The sequence below is a fragment of the Lethenteron reissneri genome, chromosome 34 (genome assembly GCF_015708825.2).
Source record: "Lethenteron reissneri isolate LAM-NWPU_2019-01 chromosome 34, ASM1570882v1, whole genome shotgun sequence".
NCBI lineage: Eukaryota > Metazoa > Chordata > Hyperoartia > Petromyzontiformes > Petromyzontidae > Lethenteron > Lethenteron reissneri.
In genome coordinates, this window is record NC_083812.1 from 7,909,378 (window position 1) to 7,927,716 (window position 18,339).

An 18,339-nucleotide genomic window follows, 5' to 3' on the forward strand; every position below is an offset into this window, starting at 1 on the left:
AGTTACAATGAATAACAGGCAAATGCAGCAAGTGTAAACGTGGCGTAGAGGGGCAAAAATAAAGGAGCGTTGGATAATTATGTAATCGAGTTAGGGTGTTATTCACCGGGCACATGTACAAGCCCTTTGTAAATCCTCTGCCGAATGAGCCCCCCCCCCCCCCCCTAATACAGATTGGTGAAGGAGGGTTGCGTAGATGTGGGAACACAGGGTGGTGGGTAACTTTGAATAAACAAAAATCTAGTTTTTAGTTTTTTGGGGAAAAAATCGAACTTACTCTGCTGGAGTATTTTGTTGTTGCAAGAATGTATGTAGAACGTGACTGTAAATCCAACTCTGTTTGGGGGGGAGGGGAACGTGAAAAATTATCAAATGTAAAAATGTGTATGTCCTTTTTTATATTAAGTTTTATGGAAAATAAAGAAATGTCGCGTAAAAGGTTTAAATATTGGACTATGTAAAAATAGGAAGTGATTAGATACTTTTTTTTATAGGCATTGATTTGGTGAATGGGGTCAACAAATGTATCTAGTTACCGTTATACTTCGATTTAAAGCGTTCATCACTGCAGGGATTCATCTTCTTGGTTCTTTCGGTAAAGTCACGTAGAATGGAAATAATAAAATAATAAAAATAAATAATAAACATATAACATAATAAAATAATTCTCACGACGTTTCGGCCACAACGCAAGCAGCCGTCCTCAGGTGAAGACCAGGTCTGTCTGTAGCCGAAACGTCGTGAGAATTATTTTATTATGTTTTATTTTTATTATTTTATTACTTCCATTCTACGTGGCTTTACCGAAAGAACCAAGAAGATATAGTTATACTGTTATAATATTTAACAAGAACGAATATATATTCAAAGCTACCACTTGATGCAATCTTTCATTTTATAATCTGACATCCCTTTGAAACGTATTTACATTAATCTATGTGGTTTCTAGTGAAAATTATATTTTCCTTCAATCCTTGGAATTTGGATGGATTTTCATCTAGATTTATACATGGCACTGTTGAAATGTTAAAAATTAAAATGGCTTCCTGTATATTAATGGTTTTCTCTCACCACTCATAATTATCTTATCACCTTTACTGTTATAATCTGTCCGGCTTAATTCCAATGTCCATGAGAAGGGGCATTGCAGGAGTATACATATGTTGGCAACGAATAGACCAGAATCTTGCCTTTCCAGCACAACCTTTACTATTCAAAATGTGTCGTGCTCCAATGGCCTCTCCTCAATCCTCATTCTCCTTGATGCTATCCTCAACCTTTGACACAGTCGCTCACCGCACACTCCTATCCACCCTCTCCAATCTCGGTATCTCTAGTACAACCCTCTCCTGGCTCCAGTCTCATCCCTCTTCACGCACTTCCTCTGCTTTCAACGACTCAACGACGCCCCCTCACTCCCCGTCACTGTTGGGGTTCCCCGATGGTCTTAGGACCCTTCCTATTCTCGCTCGATATCTCACCTCTGGAAGCTGTAATTTCTTCATTTAACTTTTTCCATCATCTATTCGCTGACGACAGTCAAGATTTTTTTTGCCTCCTGTACCTCTGACCTTGCTTCCCGCATTTCCGACTACTTAATCACTGTCCAGTCCTGGATGCTACGCCACTACCTTTCTCTCAATCCTTCTTAAACTGAAATCCTTTTTTCCCCTCTCCCTGCTCCCTTCCACTCTATCCTACCATCTCATTCCCTCCCTTTTCCCTCACTCCTGTCTCATCTGCTCGCAACCTCGGGGTCATCTTCAACTCCTCTCTCCCCAAACATATATCTGCCACTACCTCTACTTGCCGCTTTCACCGATACAATATTTGCAAAATCCGTCCTTTCATCTCACGATCTGCTGCTAAACTCCTGATTCACTCCCTAATTTTCACTTACTTTGACAATTGCAACTCTATTCTTCTTGGTCTTCCTGCCCTTGCCTCTCGAACAGATACAAAATGCCTCAGCCCAGATCATTTTAACCTCCCCCCACAATTCCCACACTTCTGCTCCACTTTTCCAACTCCACTGACTCACTCTTTACTATCACTGTATATTTACATTTCTCATTCTCGTCTTAAAATCCCTCCATGGTCTTGCCCCACCTTTATTTGTGTCTCTAATCTCTTACTATGTCCCTCTCTACACATTTGGACCGTTGTTCACCTGTGCATAATGCGTGGCCTATTTTGACTAATACATTAAAACTGCCAGTTCAACAAAGGGGAAACACATGTTTTACTAAATTGACCTGCTGCTATATAGAGTACCCGAATGTAATGAAGTACCCATGTTTCGTATGAAGTATACTCTCGGTGCTTTCCACGTCTGTAGAAAAAAGGTCTCCATAAAATGATGGTTGCACACTAAGATAGGTCAGAAATTGAATCTTAATCACCTCAGCGTGATACCTGCAAAGTCAAAGTACTTCATACACCAATTTTCTGAAAAGGTCTTCTTCTGCCAGAACTAAGGATGGCCCAAAACCCTTTGAATCCTCTTACTGGAGAAAAAAGAGTCAGTTTAGCCTTCTTAAAAAAATAAGACGCCGGCTGCAACGAGAAACCCCCTGTTCCACAATCATAATTACATTCTCAAGAGACAGTCAAAGCCATAGCCACCAGACAAGAGACAACGGATGTGAGTTATATGCTGTTCAAGGACCATGAAGCCTGGTGGATCACTCAATGCCTTTTTTTCCAAGACAGAGATGCATGCAGCTTAAATGTAGGTCTGAAACGATTAGTTAACTAAGTATCATTGACTGAACACTGTAATTGATCAATTACTGAGGCCAATGTAAAATTGGTACTGCCTATGTCCTGTTTCCTGAAACCCCCTAACAGCCCCACCAATGACCGCCCGTCCAGCAGCACACGTGGAAACAGAATTGAGCATTTCCCCCCAATTGTATGTTATCCCATGAGTCGACTTATCGAACCAATAATTGGAAGAGTCATCAATCACTTTTTATTCGGGAAGTTCAGCTGCAGAATCCAGAACTTCCCCAAACACTGTTGGGAGTGGGCACAGGTCTATACAAATGCATTTATTTTTTCATATAAAGATCCAAATACAATTAATCCCTAATAGAGGTGTTTTGGGTTTGATAGCGTAAATATATAAATGTGTTGTTAAACACGCCACCACCCGCCACAGCCAACTAGTAAGGGTTGTCACGTAAACAGAACATGCCAATTCGTCACTAGTACAGCACACCGGTGTGTTGGAGAGCCAAGCCACACCATTTACAATCTGAGTACGACATTTCTCCAGTAATTGCAACTAGCTTCATCAGGCGACAGCCAGATTTGTGGAGAAGTCCACCTGTTTTGTTCCTTATATAGAGGCGTAGATGTGGTGACTACGCTTCTGCGCTCTTGAGTCAACATTATGCATGTGTGGGGGCCGATGTCCACCCCCTCCACTTCCTCCTCCACCGCGTCGATCGACTCCTGCCATGCCCCCGCTGACTGGGTGATCAGCCCCCCCACGCTAGCGTCCTCTTTGAGGGACGTAGCTAAATTGCTTGCTCACAGCCGCACGGAGTTAACCCACACACCCGCGCATACCGCTGCTACCGCTAACACAGCACACTACGGCCCGCTCGCACTTACCCCTGCGAGCGATTCCCTCAACGCACGCCCGTGCACACCGCAGCTGTTGCTAACACCGCACACAGCGGCACGCTTGCGCTTACACCGGCGAGCGATTTCCTCAACGCGCCTCCGTTGCACACCACAGCTATTAAATTTCGATGTAAAGCTTTCGTGACTGCAAGGATTCATCTTCTTGGTTCTTTCGGTAAAGTCACGTAGAATGGAAATAATAAAATAATCCTCGACAGACCTGTTCCCCACCTGAGGACGGCTGCTTGCGTTGTGGCCGAAACGTCGTGAGAATGATTTAATTATGTTTCATTTTTATTATTTTATTATTTCCATTCTACGTGACTTTACTGAAAGAACCAAGAAGATGAACCACAGCTATTGTTAACAAAGGGGCGCGAATGCACTTGCACCTGCGGGCGATTATCTCCTAAAGCCCACCACAGCTAACGCTAACACAGCACGCAGCGGCACACTAGCGTCCACACCGACGACGGATTTCCTCTTCACACGCGCGCACTCTGCAGCTAACGCGAGCGCGGCGGCGTGAACACGTCGCACCTCCGTGTGATTCTGTCCTAACACGCGCGCACACGCTGCGGCTCCGCGTTCACTCCTCTCGCAACGCGTCGCTCCACCCACACAAATCACAGACACGACACGATGCTCTGTGCTACTTTTTATTCGTGGCGCAAATACCCATAACCTGGGGGAACATTTCGTGAGAAGAGCCTCGCCTAACTCTGCCTACGTACACAGTCACTCAGACGTCCTACCACGTATCTCGAAGCTGTACTCACGACGTCGCACGGACGCTGTAAGAGTCGGAGAGAGAAGGACGAGAGAGAACTTTACCTATCACTGCCTCGTAGCAGCACTCGCTGGCATCACACGAATGCTGCGAACGGCTCGAGGAGGCAGGACGGCAGGGTCTTTACGGCCCAGAGGTTGAAGACAAGAGCTTGAAAATCGTCCAGGGCGACTCTTTTTAAAATCCTTTATATTAAGTTCACTTGCTTGCTTGCTTACGACCGTGCAAATCTTTCGGTCGTTTTTTAACCCACTTCCCGTGATCCAATCGAGCTGACATTTTGCACACAGACTCGTTGTGCGTGACAATTTATTTTCGTGAAATTTTTTTTCCATAACTTTACACTTTTTATGAATTTTTATTTATTTAATTACCAATTGCTTAATGGTGGCAGGCAATCATCTGACCCATAGGTGGCAGCCATCTCAAGCCAGAGGACTCTAGCCGCCACGCATAAAAAGGATTTATAGTGAAAAACTTTGTTTTTACGGGTTAATTTTTTATTCCCTAAACTTCAAAGGCCCAGGGTGACGTCGCACCACGCAGCCAATCGTGCGCTTACCTGCGCCGTTTTCCCACTTGCCCCTCTACATGGAGTGCCGCGGGCCAATCGTGCACCTACCTCTGATTACCGCTCACTTGGACCTTGTGCCATGGATTGTGCTACTGCGCCGCTCAGCCATTGTTCTCCCATGTTCACTAATTCTGACCTCCTGGTCTGCCCTTCTTGCCTAATATTCCACGCTCAGCCTCTCCCAATGTCGTGAATAACTTATTGCGGTTGGCCCAGTAAACCTTTTCTTTCTGCGCCCATACAACTTTAAGGCAATTTATGGGCACCGCAATGCGAGGGTCAGCCAATCTCCGGGCACCGGGAAACCGAGGGACTCTCCCTCTAGGGGCCCTTCAGATTAAAACCCGATGTGCCAGACAACCCCCTGCCAGGACACTACGTGTGTGCACTGCGTGTGCTCAGTGTAGGTGCCAGGGGGGAGTCGCGGCGCTTGCAGAGTTTTACCGCGGCCATGGCACCACACATGCGCATTATGCGAGCTCATTGATCTGCCCTTCCTGTCCATTGTGTGTATGAAAATAGCCGTACCAACAGTAACCCCTATTGAAGTATGGTGGCCTGTATAGGGATGCATTTAAATAATGAATTATTTAATGATTCGCTTCCACGCAGCACTAACTCGGTAGCTATCTGAACGGTTAAAACTATTTTTATTTCTTCCAATTTCGATAGATTCTCTAATTAGTCTTGGCTAGTAGTAGCTAGTTTAGCACAGAACATCAACATGATCAAAATCAATTAGAGTGTCCTTGTTGGCACGCGTGTTCTGCTACTGCTGACAGTTGTATGTGGGAGTATTTAATATTTCTTTGGTGTTCTTTTAGTCTCGTGCTGATCATTCGTCGTGTTTGCCCAACATAGCATTTGCCACAAGTGCAGTTAATCCGATACACACCTTCTGTTGATAGCTTCAGTAATATCTTTTTTTACCAGATATTCATGTCTGTATTTTATGTACCGTGCCAAATCTTGTTTTTCCAAACATCTGGCGAGTTTTTCTGCCATTCGTTTGAAACCATTCCTCTTAAAGGGCCACTATTACTGACACCACTTTTATTTTGTGATTTAAGAGTTTACTCGTGGTTTGTAAGTGTTTTCTTGGGATTTCTGCCGGTATTTCTAATTGTTGACAAAGTGCAGTACAGTATATCTACCAATAACACAAATGTACAGCCTTTGGCGGTGAGATGTTGTCTCCCTCGCCTAGTGTGCAGGAGGTCGTGGATTCGATCTCAACCCTAACGATGCCTGCGCGTTTGGAGTTCGCGTGTTCTCTCTCTCTCCGTGGTCGAGTTGATTTTTTTCTGGGTCCTCCGATATTTCCATGAACATTATTTGGCTCCTATAACTTCCCAGACATACGCCACTTCATATGTGGCTACGGCACCGCTTAAAATGAGCAGTGGCCTTTCAAAAAGTTTATATTCGTAAATCCACTGCTGGAAGCAGGCCTGCCTATACCATGCGGTGGGTAGTTTTTTGACCATACTTCACCACGCTGGTCACTGCGTATTGAAGGTAGGCAGCAGAGATTTGGCAGAATGGCACAGTACACCCAGAGGCGTCCCTAGAGTACGGCGCATCAGGGCGACCGTCCCGGGCCCCGCGCTTTGGGGGGGGGGGGGGGGCAGCGCTTCCACATCATGGTGTTTGATGTAATACTTCTGATTTAGTTTGAAGGCGTCGGGGGAGGTCCGCCCAGTGGGATTTGTCCAGGGCACTGCACCCCACTATTGAGTTTGTGCCACTACTACCACTACCACAGTAACATCGCATTCGTCCCCCACCAATACTGAGTTTATAGCCGTCGGGCTATCGCGCATGTAAAATCCACCGGTGCAACTGCGAAGTCCAGCTACTATAGCCCAGCGAGCAGCGCAAGTAAAGAGTTTAACCTTGCACAGCGCTGCTCGTTATTTGTGGGGTCACCTCTGTGACGGAGGAAAGGTCACCGAAGCAAGCTAGCTATGTCTTCGACTCGAACGGGAGTCTTCCACAAGTGCATTTTATTCGGTCGGCGTATCAATGTCATTAAATAACCCTGCACAGAAGTGGTTAAAATTCGTTTCGTAAATTTAGTATATTTTTTTAAGTGAAAAAAAATATCGTGGGTAGTTTTTTTTCTTCAAAACTTCGCTTCGCATTTTTTTTTTAAATAATCGAGTGACGCAAAAAAATCGTCCCTTCCCGCGACCCGTACCTCGTGCAGGCCGGACGTGACGTCACCCCCTCCCCTCCTCCCCCCCTAAATTAGCCAGATGTCTGCACGTACACCACAGCCGCCGCCATCTTACGTAGGGAGGTGGGGTCCCGGGGGAGGGGGGGGGGAGCCTCGGGCCCGCTAGGCCGCGCACGCGCATCGATACACGGGGGGGGGGGGGGGGTGCCCTCCCTACCTAAGATGGCGGGTTCTGCGTCACGTGCTGCAGAGACTCCTCCCCCCACTCGCTGTGGTGACCCCCCCCCCCCCCACACGGTGCGGACGCAGCAGCAGAGGAAGACGTCGAGGAGGAGAGCGGCTCCCACACACACAAACACACATCACCGTGCCCACGAAACCTCGCCATGGCCTCCAGGCTGCTTCTACGAGCGTCTCTCAACGCCGGCCGTCGTGTCGCGGCCGTCGGGAGCGTGAGACCGGCGATGCGAGCCATAGCGAGCGGAGGTTAGTGCGGTGTGTGGAGGACGCGGGCTTAGGCCTGCGGCGCTAGGCCGCGCCAAGGACATTGGCGCTCGGAGTGTCTGAGTCTGCTCGGTCTCGCACATTGTAGATCTTTCCCCCCTTATGCCAACTTGGGGAAGGGTTAGCTGTGGGTTTGCCGAGCTCGTGGTTGTTGCTTGGGGGAGCGAGGCTTGCTGGCCTTGCAGGGAGGAGAGACAGGCCCTGAGCGGCTGGGCCCTCTGTACGGGGAGGTGACCTCTGAGTGATGTTGGTCCCCGGCATTGTGAGCGGGGTAACAGCGCGGTTGGGTTTTTATTTGACTGAGAAAGGTTTAGTGGGACACTTGGTAGCGCGCCGTTGTCACTTGGTGTTGTTTTATATTCAATTACGAGTCGGTAATAGGTATTTATTGTGAAAGTGGCGTCGATTGCGAGGAAGACCCTCAACCAGAAGTGGAATCATCATGGATGGTGGCTATTACTCATTGTTTATGTCTCTGTAATTGTAATTTATCGTGAACGACCGACTATAAATTACCCAGTATTATAAAATTTTATCATCATACATCAATTTATCCATTCTATCAATTCGTTTGGTCAATTTTCAATCCTGAGCCAAGCCCCTGCTGATGGTTATATGAGTTTGACCATACTTCACCACGCCGGTCAATGCGGGTAGTAGGTTGATGTATGGAAGGTCGTTCCATGTGCCACGTGCCACTGATGACCGCAGTGCCCTAATCGCGGCGCCACCGCTCCAGTAATATTCGTTTTCTATCACTCCACCTCCGATTAGCACGGTTGGCTACGTACGGTGCGAAAGAAGTTCAACTTTCACAACGTACGTAAACATTCGGTACAGTGGGACGCGTGTCAAGCGAGTCGAGAGTATTTGGCTGCTCCACGCCATAAGCCACCAGGTAAGAAGACCCAGATGTGGCCAGGCCGCATCTGGGTCTTCTTACCTGGTAAAAGATAAATAAAACCCGTATCAACCCATGAGTCTGCAGGTCCGTACGGCGTTCATCCGTTTACGGGCAAAAAACAGTCTTTGTGTTTCTGTTTCTCCCTTGTGATGGGACTTTGTAGAATGAACGTTGAGATTGATAAGGGCACGGGGTGACCAATAATGTCTGAATTGGTCTGTAATAAGGTAGGGCACTGACAAGGGGGTTGACAGGTATGACAATTATTTCGTGCCATGCACGGGGTGTGCGGTCAAGTGACCATCCACGTTGCATGGCAGCGATAGTCCACGTTACCCTTCGGCCGCCTGCACTTTTTCTTTATACGTATTCGATAGTGTTTGGTGACGGCTATGCTCAAGTGTGTTCGAAACGTGTTGTGAATATATCCGCACACGGTGCACGCCGAGACATCGCCGCCGCCGCCGCCGCCCTCCATCTTCTGTGCCGCAGTGAGCGCGCGCCGTCATCGTCTGCGCAGACAAGGAAGTGAAGCTGAACAATGTTGTTCAAGTGCCCATCACAATGGTAGAAGGGACGCTTGCTTGCTTGCTTGATTGCTGCAGTCGCCACCACGGTGGTTCATAGTTGGCAATCCAGTACGGGCTTACTGCACTTGCGATCTAGAGGTCGCCGGTTCGGATTCGATCACCCGGCGCGGAAGATCAAACAAATGGGGCAAATGTATTAAATACCAGATCCCCGCCTCCCGCCGACTCGGCCTCCTGCTATCCAGCAGTATAAATGAGTAACACCAATCGATTGGCGGGTGGTGGGGTAAAGCGTGGGAACTCCTATCCCTTTCATGATTTCCGGCCAGCGTGGAAAAGTCGAGTAGGGGAGGTCCTTCCACCATAAGTGGCTTGAGCAAGAAATCTGCAATGGAAATGCCATTGAATGATGGGCTGTAGATGTACATCATATCCTCGTTTTTGGCACTGTATTATAATAGACAGTATTGGAGCAATGTTTCTGGCAGCTGCTCAAGGTGATGTGTATTTTTGGTTTGTGCTTGTACTGCCACTGGCACATTAAATGCTATTGTAATGAATGGCTTCGGTTCGGGCATTCACAGACATGTCAATCTACTGCTGGATAGAGATCACTCGACTGCCGTGGACGTCTTGGGGGTTATTTGTTAATATTCCACTAGTCAGTGATGGTTGAAGCTGGGTAGCACGGATGAGATAGTGCAACTACCCTCTCCACGACAATTCTGCAGCCTATTGACATGTTATATGCATGGTGGTCACCGATCCAAATACTGAGATCTGATACGATCGAGCGCGTTGCGGATTATTGTGCGTCTCCACGGTGGCGAGATGTTAACTACCTCTCCTGGTATGGAGGTCGTGCATTTCATCCCGAACCTGTCGCCTGTATATTTAGAGTCTGTATGTTCTCTCCGTGGTCGTGTGGATTTTTCTCTGGGTCCTCCAGTTTTCCCCTCCACGTTTCTGAAAAAGATGTATAGCTCAGTGGGTCTTACTGGTAAAATGAAAGTGTTTTGGTCATTGGCTCGGTTGGGGCATAATTGGTCTAAAATATTAAGAAACTGATAATTGAGAGAAAACGAGAGCATGGTTGCAGTCGACCTAATATTTCCATGCTGGCTGCTGCTTGTGCATTACCAAGGTGACTTGCAGTTTTTATAATAACCATGAATGAAACTTAGACTGATTAAGCATGTGGCGAATTACAGTAAGTAGCAGAGATTAACTCGTGTTGCTCATTTCACCATAGGTGGCATCCCCACTGATGAAGAACAGGCCACGGGCTTGGAGAGGTTGACCATGGAGGCTAAGAAAAAAGGCACTGTAAGTAACCATATAGCACCATTCCATTGTAGCTTACACACAATTTTAATCACTTAATACAATTTTCGACATTACACAAACATTTTTTAAGCTAAATTAATAAGCTGATTTGTCATCTTAAGTTTAGAGATAATAATTTTACATGCTCATTTATTGTTAGGCAAAAACTAATTAAAAGTTGTATTCGGCAGCTGTGACAATCTGCTAAATGTGATCTGTCATCTTGCGCTTATAGCAGTTCAACAATGCTAGTTTTAGTATGAGCAATATTTATAGCATGTTGTCATACTGGCTATTAACTGTGCAAAAATGTATCTTTAAAAATGGACACCCTGGTGTGTGCAAGAAATTGCTATAAACCTTTTTAGATGTTGCATTCTTTTATCACCCCGCAAACACTTGAGCAATGATGGCTGCTTGCAATACAGGACCCCTGGAGCATTGAGCCACCCAAGACTTACGCAGGAACCAAGGAAGACCCACACATTGTGCCGTCCATTGGTGAAAAGCGGCTGATCGGCTGCATCTGTGAGTTTTAAGCCTATAAAATTTACACATTTCTTGTAATACCAAAATTATAATTAGTGTCTGTTCAGCCATTGTCAGTTCAGGGTTTAAAATGGATGCCGTACTTCGTCTGTAATCGTATACCTGCATTGAAACCTCCATTGTGTACTTATCAATTAAGAGGAGTTGAATGTGGGAAAGATGCCAAGAATGGAGCTACCCATTCCCGGTTTGAGGTCGGTTTAACTTGGCTATGAATGCCCGACTGCATTTTTTAAACCTCTTATAACTAATCGACATGGCATGCAAAATAGCACAGCCTTGGGTTCATTTGGTTCCCCTAGGCAAGGTTGTCTTGATCCCTGGCATAATTGAATCAACTAGGATAGTAAATCATACATCACTGGTGAACACAAATTGATCTCTTGCCATGTAGGCACACTTTAAACTGCCATGCTAAGGTAGTCGCCAAGCTTCAGATAGATATTAAATGGTGCTTTCATTACAAACAGATATAAAGTAATTGAACGTTTCTGTTTCATTGGAATAATTAAGTTGGGGTTACATTGTCAAGTCTTTCGTGCAATTTTTCCAAGCACTTTAATGTGGGTGTTTGGCATGGCCTGTGTTTCTGCAGGTGAGGAGGACAACACAGCTGTGGTGTGGTTCTGGCTGCACAAGGGTGACTGCCAGCGCTGCCCTTCTTGTGGTGCCTCCTACAAGCTCGTTCCCCACGAGCTGCCGCACTGAAAACTTCTGCGTCCCCCCACACAATCTACTCTCGCGTTGGTCACCACCTCAATTTCATGGGCCGTCCCGACTTTGGCGTGGTGCCCTCCACAGCGATTGCCGCTAGTGTTGGTGTACACTTAAAACGGATGTATGTTTTGTCACTGTGACGTGAATTAAAAACAAATGTAATGTCACTCTCCTTTTGTGGCTCTTAGTGGTTTTTTTGAGGACCGGTTCATTTTGGATTGTGTTCAGGGAGGTGTTTAACATCCCACAGCTGTGGCTCCTGTTGGATTGCCACCACAAGAACAGTAGGCAAAGCATTTGCTGCATTGTACATTTCCACGCAGTTGATTTCTTGTTCAGGTCAAACCGGTGTTTCACACATGCAGTCTTAACAGTTCAACAATATACTGTCAAAAATACTGATACTGGTAGGAACCTCTTGGTTACACCAACCCACAGGGGATTATTGTCCCTTGTGCAGAGGGGTGGGGAGGGGCTGGGTGGAGAGGCGCTGGTCACCCCGTGGTGCCCTTATAAAACTCAACGTTTAACCGACTCACGCCAGCTTGTGCCCGCCCTCAGTCGGCCATATTTGCGGAATACACCACGCCGCCATTGACCATGGCCATTGACTGAGCAACCCAACGTTCCTACCAGCTCCCTCCGCAGGAATGTTTTCTTGGAAATCTAACAATAAACTTAATGACAAGATGACCACATTATTATTGGCATTTCAAAAAATTTAACATTTATTTTAAAAAACCTTTACATTAAGTATCTTTAAACTTAAATGAAGTAAGATGGTAATGTTGCAGTATGACCAATAGTTGCTAAATAGATTGTTTGAGCTGTAAACAATTTACAATTGTACAATATTTTAAAGATACACTACAAGCAGGAAGTCCTTGAATCAGAAGACTAACACTAGCAGGAAAATAAATTAACTACTTTTATTCAATTCCATTCATCACAGTACTTTGAAACTGGCTGACCAAAAACACCATGATCGGTTTGTATTCCAAGAATAATGTAGAAGCTTGTATTGAAACAAATGCAATGGAATCGTTGAAATAGCGAATGCTTGTTAGGTTCGGACATGCACACCATATACACAATCCTATTTTAACACTAGAAAAGTTAAGCAAGGTGGTGCCCATCAGAGCCATTTATAGGGCAACAACATCTCGATTGAACAATGGTACGAACCACAGCAAGATTAGGAAAATAAGTGTTTAACCATAGCTCCTGTTCACAGAATTTTATCAGAGGAATGATGTCAGCCATGTATATTGAAATCTATAGATAAACCTTTGATCAGTTACAGTATCATGGTTATTTTATTCAGCAGAATATGCAGTTAATAGCAAATTAAGTTTTGTTAGTATGCTCTACAGATTCAGCTATAGGGTGTGTTATGCATACATGAATATTCACCTTAAGGTTAAAACCCAGCCAATGTGAAGCTTGCATTGCCCCTTCACTGAAGGCACTATTCTCAACTACGCATAGCACATAGTGTTTGGTTAAATCTTTTGTATGTTAGGGAACATTTTCATACAGTAATTAAGGTAACTGGTCAAATGCTTGTCCAATTTGAAAGCAGTCAACCAGTCCAAATTACATTCTGTGTGCATATGTTTAAAACGCAGTGACCTGTCATGTTGCAGTCTTATAAATGTGCACTTATTTGTGGTTATTGCTTACTTATGAGAAAAGCTTAAGAGACTGATGCCTGGGGTAACCCGAACATAACTACGTGACCAAAATAGCCATTAATCTAATATTACATTAACAGTTCCAGCATGTTCAGGAATTAAAGCTTACAATCAGTTTAGATGGATGGTAATTTAATCCACAAGCCCTGCATTGCCCTCAAAGAATCCCAATTTGCTATGTCGCCATTTGGCTGTCAGGCCCCTCTCTATAAGTGAACTTTTATTTTGGGGAATGCTTCATAAAAGTGAACCACATCCCAAGCACAGTGATATGCAGTGCAACAGCATTGTGTTTTAAGTACAAGAGCTTACGTGAGACAAAGAAAATATCCCAAATGTGTGCACATTAGGATGACCTTGGCTGCTCATGTACATTTCCAGAAGGGGGGGCTAATTCAATGCAATTCATAGCGTGGGGGTGGAACAGAACACAATGACGTACATGTGGGTATACTGGTATGCAACCGGAAGAAGGGGAAGCTAACGTTATGCTGCGACTTCTTGCTCATAGCTTGACGTTAAGGCTGGCAGTCACTTGCATGCACATACAATCAATACATGCGAACAGGAACCAGGGCTAGAGGGGCGAGTATTATGAAGAGCTGCAGACATTGTTATATTTGTGGGAACTGCATAAAATTAACTGGCATCAATCAAGTACAGCTGGTAAAATGCTTAATTACAACATGACAGCCGTGACTCGCTGCAGTCCACAATAAACCTTGCGCTGGTGCCGCTTTGCTGCTGCGGTTCAGGAGGTACACACACGTTAACTCCAAATATGCTTTTCTCCAAATCATTTCAAATCCACCTTGAAACAGCCACAACATCGAGACTACACGCACATGGCGTCTGCAAGCATGAGGTCTATTGAATTGCCTCTTGTCTCCCGAATTCGATCTAAGCCTCAGCGTATGGTGCTGGCTAGACAAAGCAATACTGTTCCAAACCTTGCAGACAGCACAGACTTGACATTGGACTTGTTTTGGCAAGAACACGTTGTAGAGTTCTTGAGGTTAGCACGTTTAGTCGTTTGTTAGGCTAAGAGCTGAATCACATTCAGTAACTGCGTTTGAGCTCTTGTTCTTTTAAACCTGGTATCCTCAGGCTCAACTGCACATCTCGCTTGAGAATTGCACAACATTAAAGACTCAAAATAGTCTCCACAGGGTCCAGTGCGTCTGTTCGTGCTTACGCCAGGCTGAATCCCTGGTAATGCGTGATGGACTGAAGTAGTTTTTCCCTGAGCTGCGCTTTGCCGGAGAACTTGGGCAAGTCCAGAAGATTAAAACAGGTGTGAGCCACGGGTAGAAACTGCTCCCCACCACCTGTCGGCTGAATCACAATCTTGAGGCTCTTCATACCGAGGATGGGAATGCGATCGCTTCCAGTCAGGAACACTGCAAGCCATAAACAAGAGCAGGAATCAAACCAGGCATATATAAAAACGACACATCCGTCAATAAATGGGACCAAATACAACAGATGATATTTTAGGCAATAGATAGATGATCATTGGTGCGAAGATATCTCCTACTATGAAGATCATCTCCCTGGCTATGATGTAGGGGCGTTCATAATATTTGCTATGACAGAGTGATTGCCCAAAATGTTTCCCACTAAAACACATGGATCGTGTTGCATCAACATTCTCAATATACCCTTAGAATTAGCTTTTGGATGGAAAAAAGGACCACAAATACGTACAGAGAAACTTCTTCTTGAGCTCCAGGTCCAGGTCATGGAACACCTCCCAAAATGATTTGATTGTGGGGTGCCCAGCCCAGTACTCGCCCTTATATTCCGTGTTCTGAACAATAGACGAGGGCGGGAGGGGGGTCGTTGTTACGAATATAAAACACTTGTGTACACAGTACATTCTGTATTTATGTAAATGTTGGTGTGAGCCACCTCCAGAAATTCTGTAAATGAGAACTGGATGTCGTAGTATTAAAGAGGTTAAAATTCAATTGCAGATTTAAATCGAGCACAATCCGAAAGAAGATCTTCCATTCACTGCGGACGAACGCGTGTAGTTTGATTATCACACTTATTGGTAACTGGACTACGACCAATACAAAAAAATATCCATTTAAAGCCGTGATACACAGCAGCAGGTTTAGGACAATCATTGACAGCAATTGGTAATGGCTGTCGCGTATATTTTAATTGTAAAAAATATATCAGTTGCCTAAAACTAAAGAAATCTCATCTGCGCTCATTGTGCGAAACTGAGATTGTAATGTCCAAACACACCACTGACAGGTCACATGACTGCAAAGGTTACGCGCTCTGTGGACAAATTTCTCAACAAACACACTTAAGCCTGCTTTCATTGGCTAGACAGGACTATGTCAATCATTCTAAACGTGTTACTGGTGGCAACCACTGGTGATGACCATCTGAATATAATCCTTGTGCGTCATGGCCTCTGATGCACCTACAATTATCAGGGTTGGCTCCGTATGGTGCGAAAGAAGGTCAACATACATACACACTGCTACATCTATATTTGTTTTGAGCACTGAAAGTGGAATTCACAAAGTCAAACGCTCCGACCTTTTCCAGCTCAGCCCAGTCGTAGTCGGTGTTGCCGATCACCATCGCCATGAGCTCGCTCGGCTGGAAGAGCTGCAGCACCTTGCCACCGCACACCTTGTGAAAGCCCGTGTGGAATGCCTCAAACAGCTGCTGCACCGACTTGTTAAAGATGTAGTCGACATAAGCGTTCACAAAGTCCTGCCTGCGATGCGACACGTCCACACGATCAAGGCGAAAGCATTTAACAATCCGCACTCTGAAATCAACATACCAACCTGTGATATAAGCATTTCTCATCCACCAGCGAGTCAGACGGTCGCGGTTACACCGTATTACCTGAGCAATCTGTGTCTCTAAATTAGCTAAATAGAGAGTGTATGTGGCATCATTCCCGTCTCTGGGATTACACAGCTAAAATTAATCTCACCGACACAAACAACTATGGAGAAGATATACTCGCTGTATTAGCTGCAACTGTGTCAGGCTCAGAGCCATTCGCCTGCTAAATACACCTATTGATGGACGATTCAATTATGTTTCAAATCGTCGTCTGTCAATATATGAGCCGTAATCACTGGGTAGGTCAGTAGGTATTATCCCTGGTGTCAGTCTCCAGCTGTAGGCTCAGCTCTGTCAACAGCCCAGAATTTGAGACGGCACAGGTCTTTGCCCTTGGCAGCACAATCATTATAACTTTTAACTCTGTTTTGTTTCTACTTTTCGCGTTTTAATCATTTCGTTTTATATGTTTTTTCTCACTCTTGCATTTTGGTGCTGTCTGCACCTGAAATTAGTTCCTGACAAAGCTTGGGGGCGAGGCTCACCGTAAGAATAAACGTTTAGTCGTAATAATTGTAATGCCCTTCATTCGCCCTATCCAGGTGAATTCTACACTGGAATCTTGTCAATTCCATAAATGGGAGGAAACCAGAGATAGCAAGTACATGAAAGAGTAACAAAGCTTCACACCGATTGATTCAAGAATCCACTGCTCTACTGCTATCTTCTGAACCACTTTGCAGCTCAAACCGACACACCTGACATTCCCCATCAGTCTCCACCATCTAAGTGCGAGCCACTCAACTGCACGGTTTCCGAGATCTCATGAGGTCAGGAAAATTCAAAGTGATTTGGTAATGGACCCCGCCATAGATTGTATGTATGTTGAACTTCTTTTGCACTGTACGTAACCAAGCGTGCTAATCAGAGGTGCGGGGGAAGGACAACAAACTAAACACAAAAAGCACTTCGAAAGAAATTCGTTTTCAATCTAGGATTTAAAAGTGCACAGCTCCAGTGGCTTCCAATTATCAGAAGGAAAGCGTTCCAGACGGCCGCAGAAGCACAACTGAAAACACGCGATGCTGTTAATGTGCAGGGTGCAGAGTAAAACGTGTTGAAGACGTTGCACAAACGTCACTGCAGTGACTGTACAGACCTGTTGGCATTGTTCACCACCATGTCTGACCCTCCAGGCACCAGTTCCTTTACTTCCATCGCTCCGAAGTTCTCAAAGGCCACCTGTCGGCAACACATCCGTGAATTACTGCCAATGAGAAAAATGTTCAATCGAGTACCTTAAAAATGAATAACCTCCTGCTTGAAAACATCTGGAATTGTCTAAATATATTTTTACCTGTTGAAAAAAAAAATGGTTTCAAATGTTCTGTACTTCTCCAGATCAGCTTGAGAATTGTTTTGAGCCAGATCCTGATGGACACATCCAGGAAAACCCTGACTCACAGGACCCCGGCTACCCAGAATATGTACTTAGCTGGACTCGATTGGCTAATTAAAATATAAAAGTAAAATGTATATAAAATGCTAAAATATATAAAATGTAATAGTAAAAAAGCATGCTACATTATTTCGCATGTTACGTGATAACATAGAATGAAATGCACAAGAATGTGTAAAAGTTTGTGCTCAAAGCGGCCTGCTAACATATGCTATGGGGTTACCGAGTGGAATATACTCCGTGCTGGAGCAGACAAAGTGAGTCCAGGCCATCAGAAATCAAAGCCATCCAATAAACAAAGAACATCTCAATGCCACCACTGCACAGGCTCAAACCCAGAAAACCTCTGGCAATATGCAAAGAACCTCCATGAGGACAACAAGACCACCGAAGCACGATGGAGGGAAGCCTGGGCAAACACCAACTTGCTACAGAAAACCATCGTCAGCGATCCCACAATTCTCTAACCAGGATCTGACCTACCGAGGAAAATCTGGTCCTCCTTAAATTGGACCTGGAGACTCCATGGAAGATGTTGGGGACACTTTCTCCACGAATGGAAAATTAATAAATATGCTAAATTCCTCTTGATAGGCAAATTCCTTTGTCAAGGCGCTCCTTCCCCCTCCAACCCAGCTTAAATATACGCTGCCAAGCTGA

The 18,339-nt window shown here is 45.1% G+C and overlaps 2 protein-coding genes across 3 annotated transcripts in view; one reads left to right on the top strand and one right to left on the bottom strand.

The window, feature by feature from the left end:
- Positions 1 to 7,449: 7,449 nt before the first annotated feature.
- Positions 7,450 to 11,878, top strand: LOC133350639 (cytochrome c oxidase subunit 5B, mitochondrial). The gene is made up of 4 exons (XM_061565229.1): positions 7,450 to 7,662; positions 10,367 to 10,440; positions 10,869 to 10,968; positions 11,585 to 11,878. The coding sequence occupies exons 1-4, from the start codon at positions 7,563 to 7,565 to the stop codon at positions 11,695 to 11,697; spliced, it is 387 nt and encodes a 128-aa protein (XP_061421213.1). The 5' UTR covers positions 7,450 to 7,562; the 3' UTR covers positions 11,698 to 11,878.
- Positions 11,879 to 12,621: 743 nt separating this feature from the next.
- HERC4 (HECT and RLD domain containing E3 ubiquitin protein ligase 4) overlaps positions 12,622 to 18,339 on the bottom strand; it is a 59,937-nt gene continuing 54,219 nt past the window's right edge. For both annotated transcript variants that reach the window (XM_061565228.1, XM_061565227.1), the window contains 4 exons: positions 17,380 to 17,462; positions 15,960 to 16,143; positions 15,108 to 15,210; positions 12,622 to 14,800 (listed from right to left, as the gene is read on the bottom strand). In XM_061565228.1, the coding sequence (XP_061421212.1) occupies positions 14,592 to 14,800; positions 15,108 to 15,210; positions 15,960 to 16,143; positions 17,380 to 17,462 (579 nt within the window). In that variant the 3' untranslated portion in view covers positions 12,622 to 14,591. The remainder of the gene's footprint in view (positions 14,801 to 15,107; positions 15,211 to 15,959; positions 16,144 to 17,379; positions 17,463 to 18,339) is intronic.

Bases quoted from the DNA above. Each gene is read 5' to 3' on its own strand.
- LOC133350639 (XM_061565229.1), top strand. From the start codon at position 7,563: ATGGCCTCCAGGCTGCTTCTACGAGCGTCTCTCAACGCCGGCCGTCGT. The intron at 7,663-10,366 runs GTTAGTGCGGTG...ATTTCACCATAG, and splicing joins GCGAGCCATAGCGAGCGGAG to GTGGCATCCCCACTGATGAA. The intron at 10,969-11,584 runs GTGAGTTTTAAG...GTGTTTCTGCAG, and splicing joins GCGGCTGATCGGCTGCATCT to GTGAGGAGGACAACACAGCT.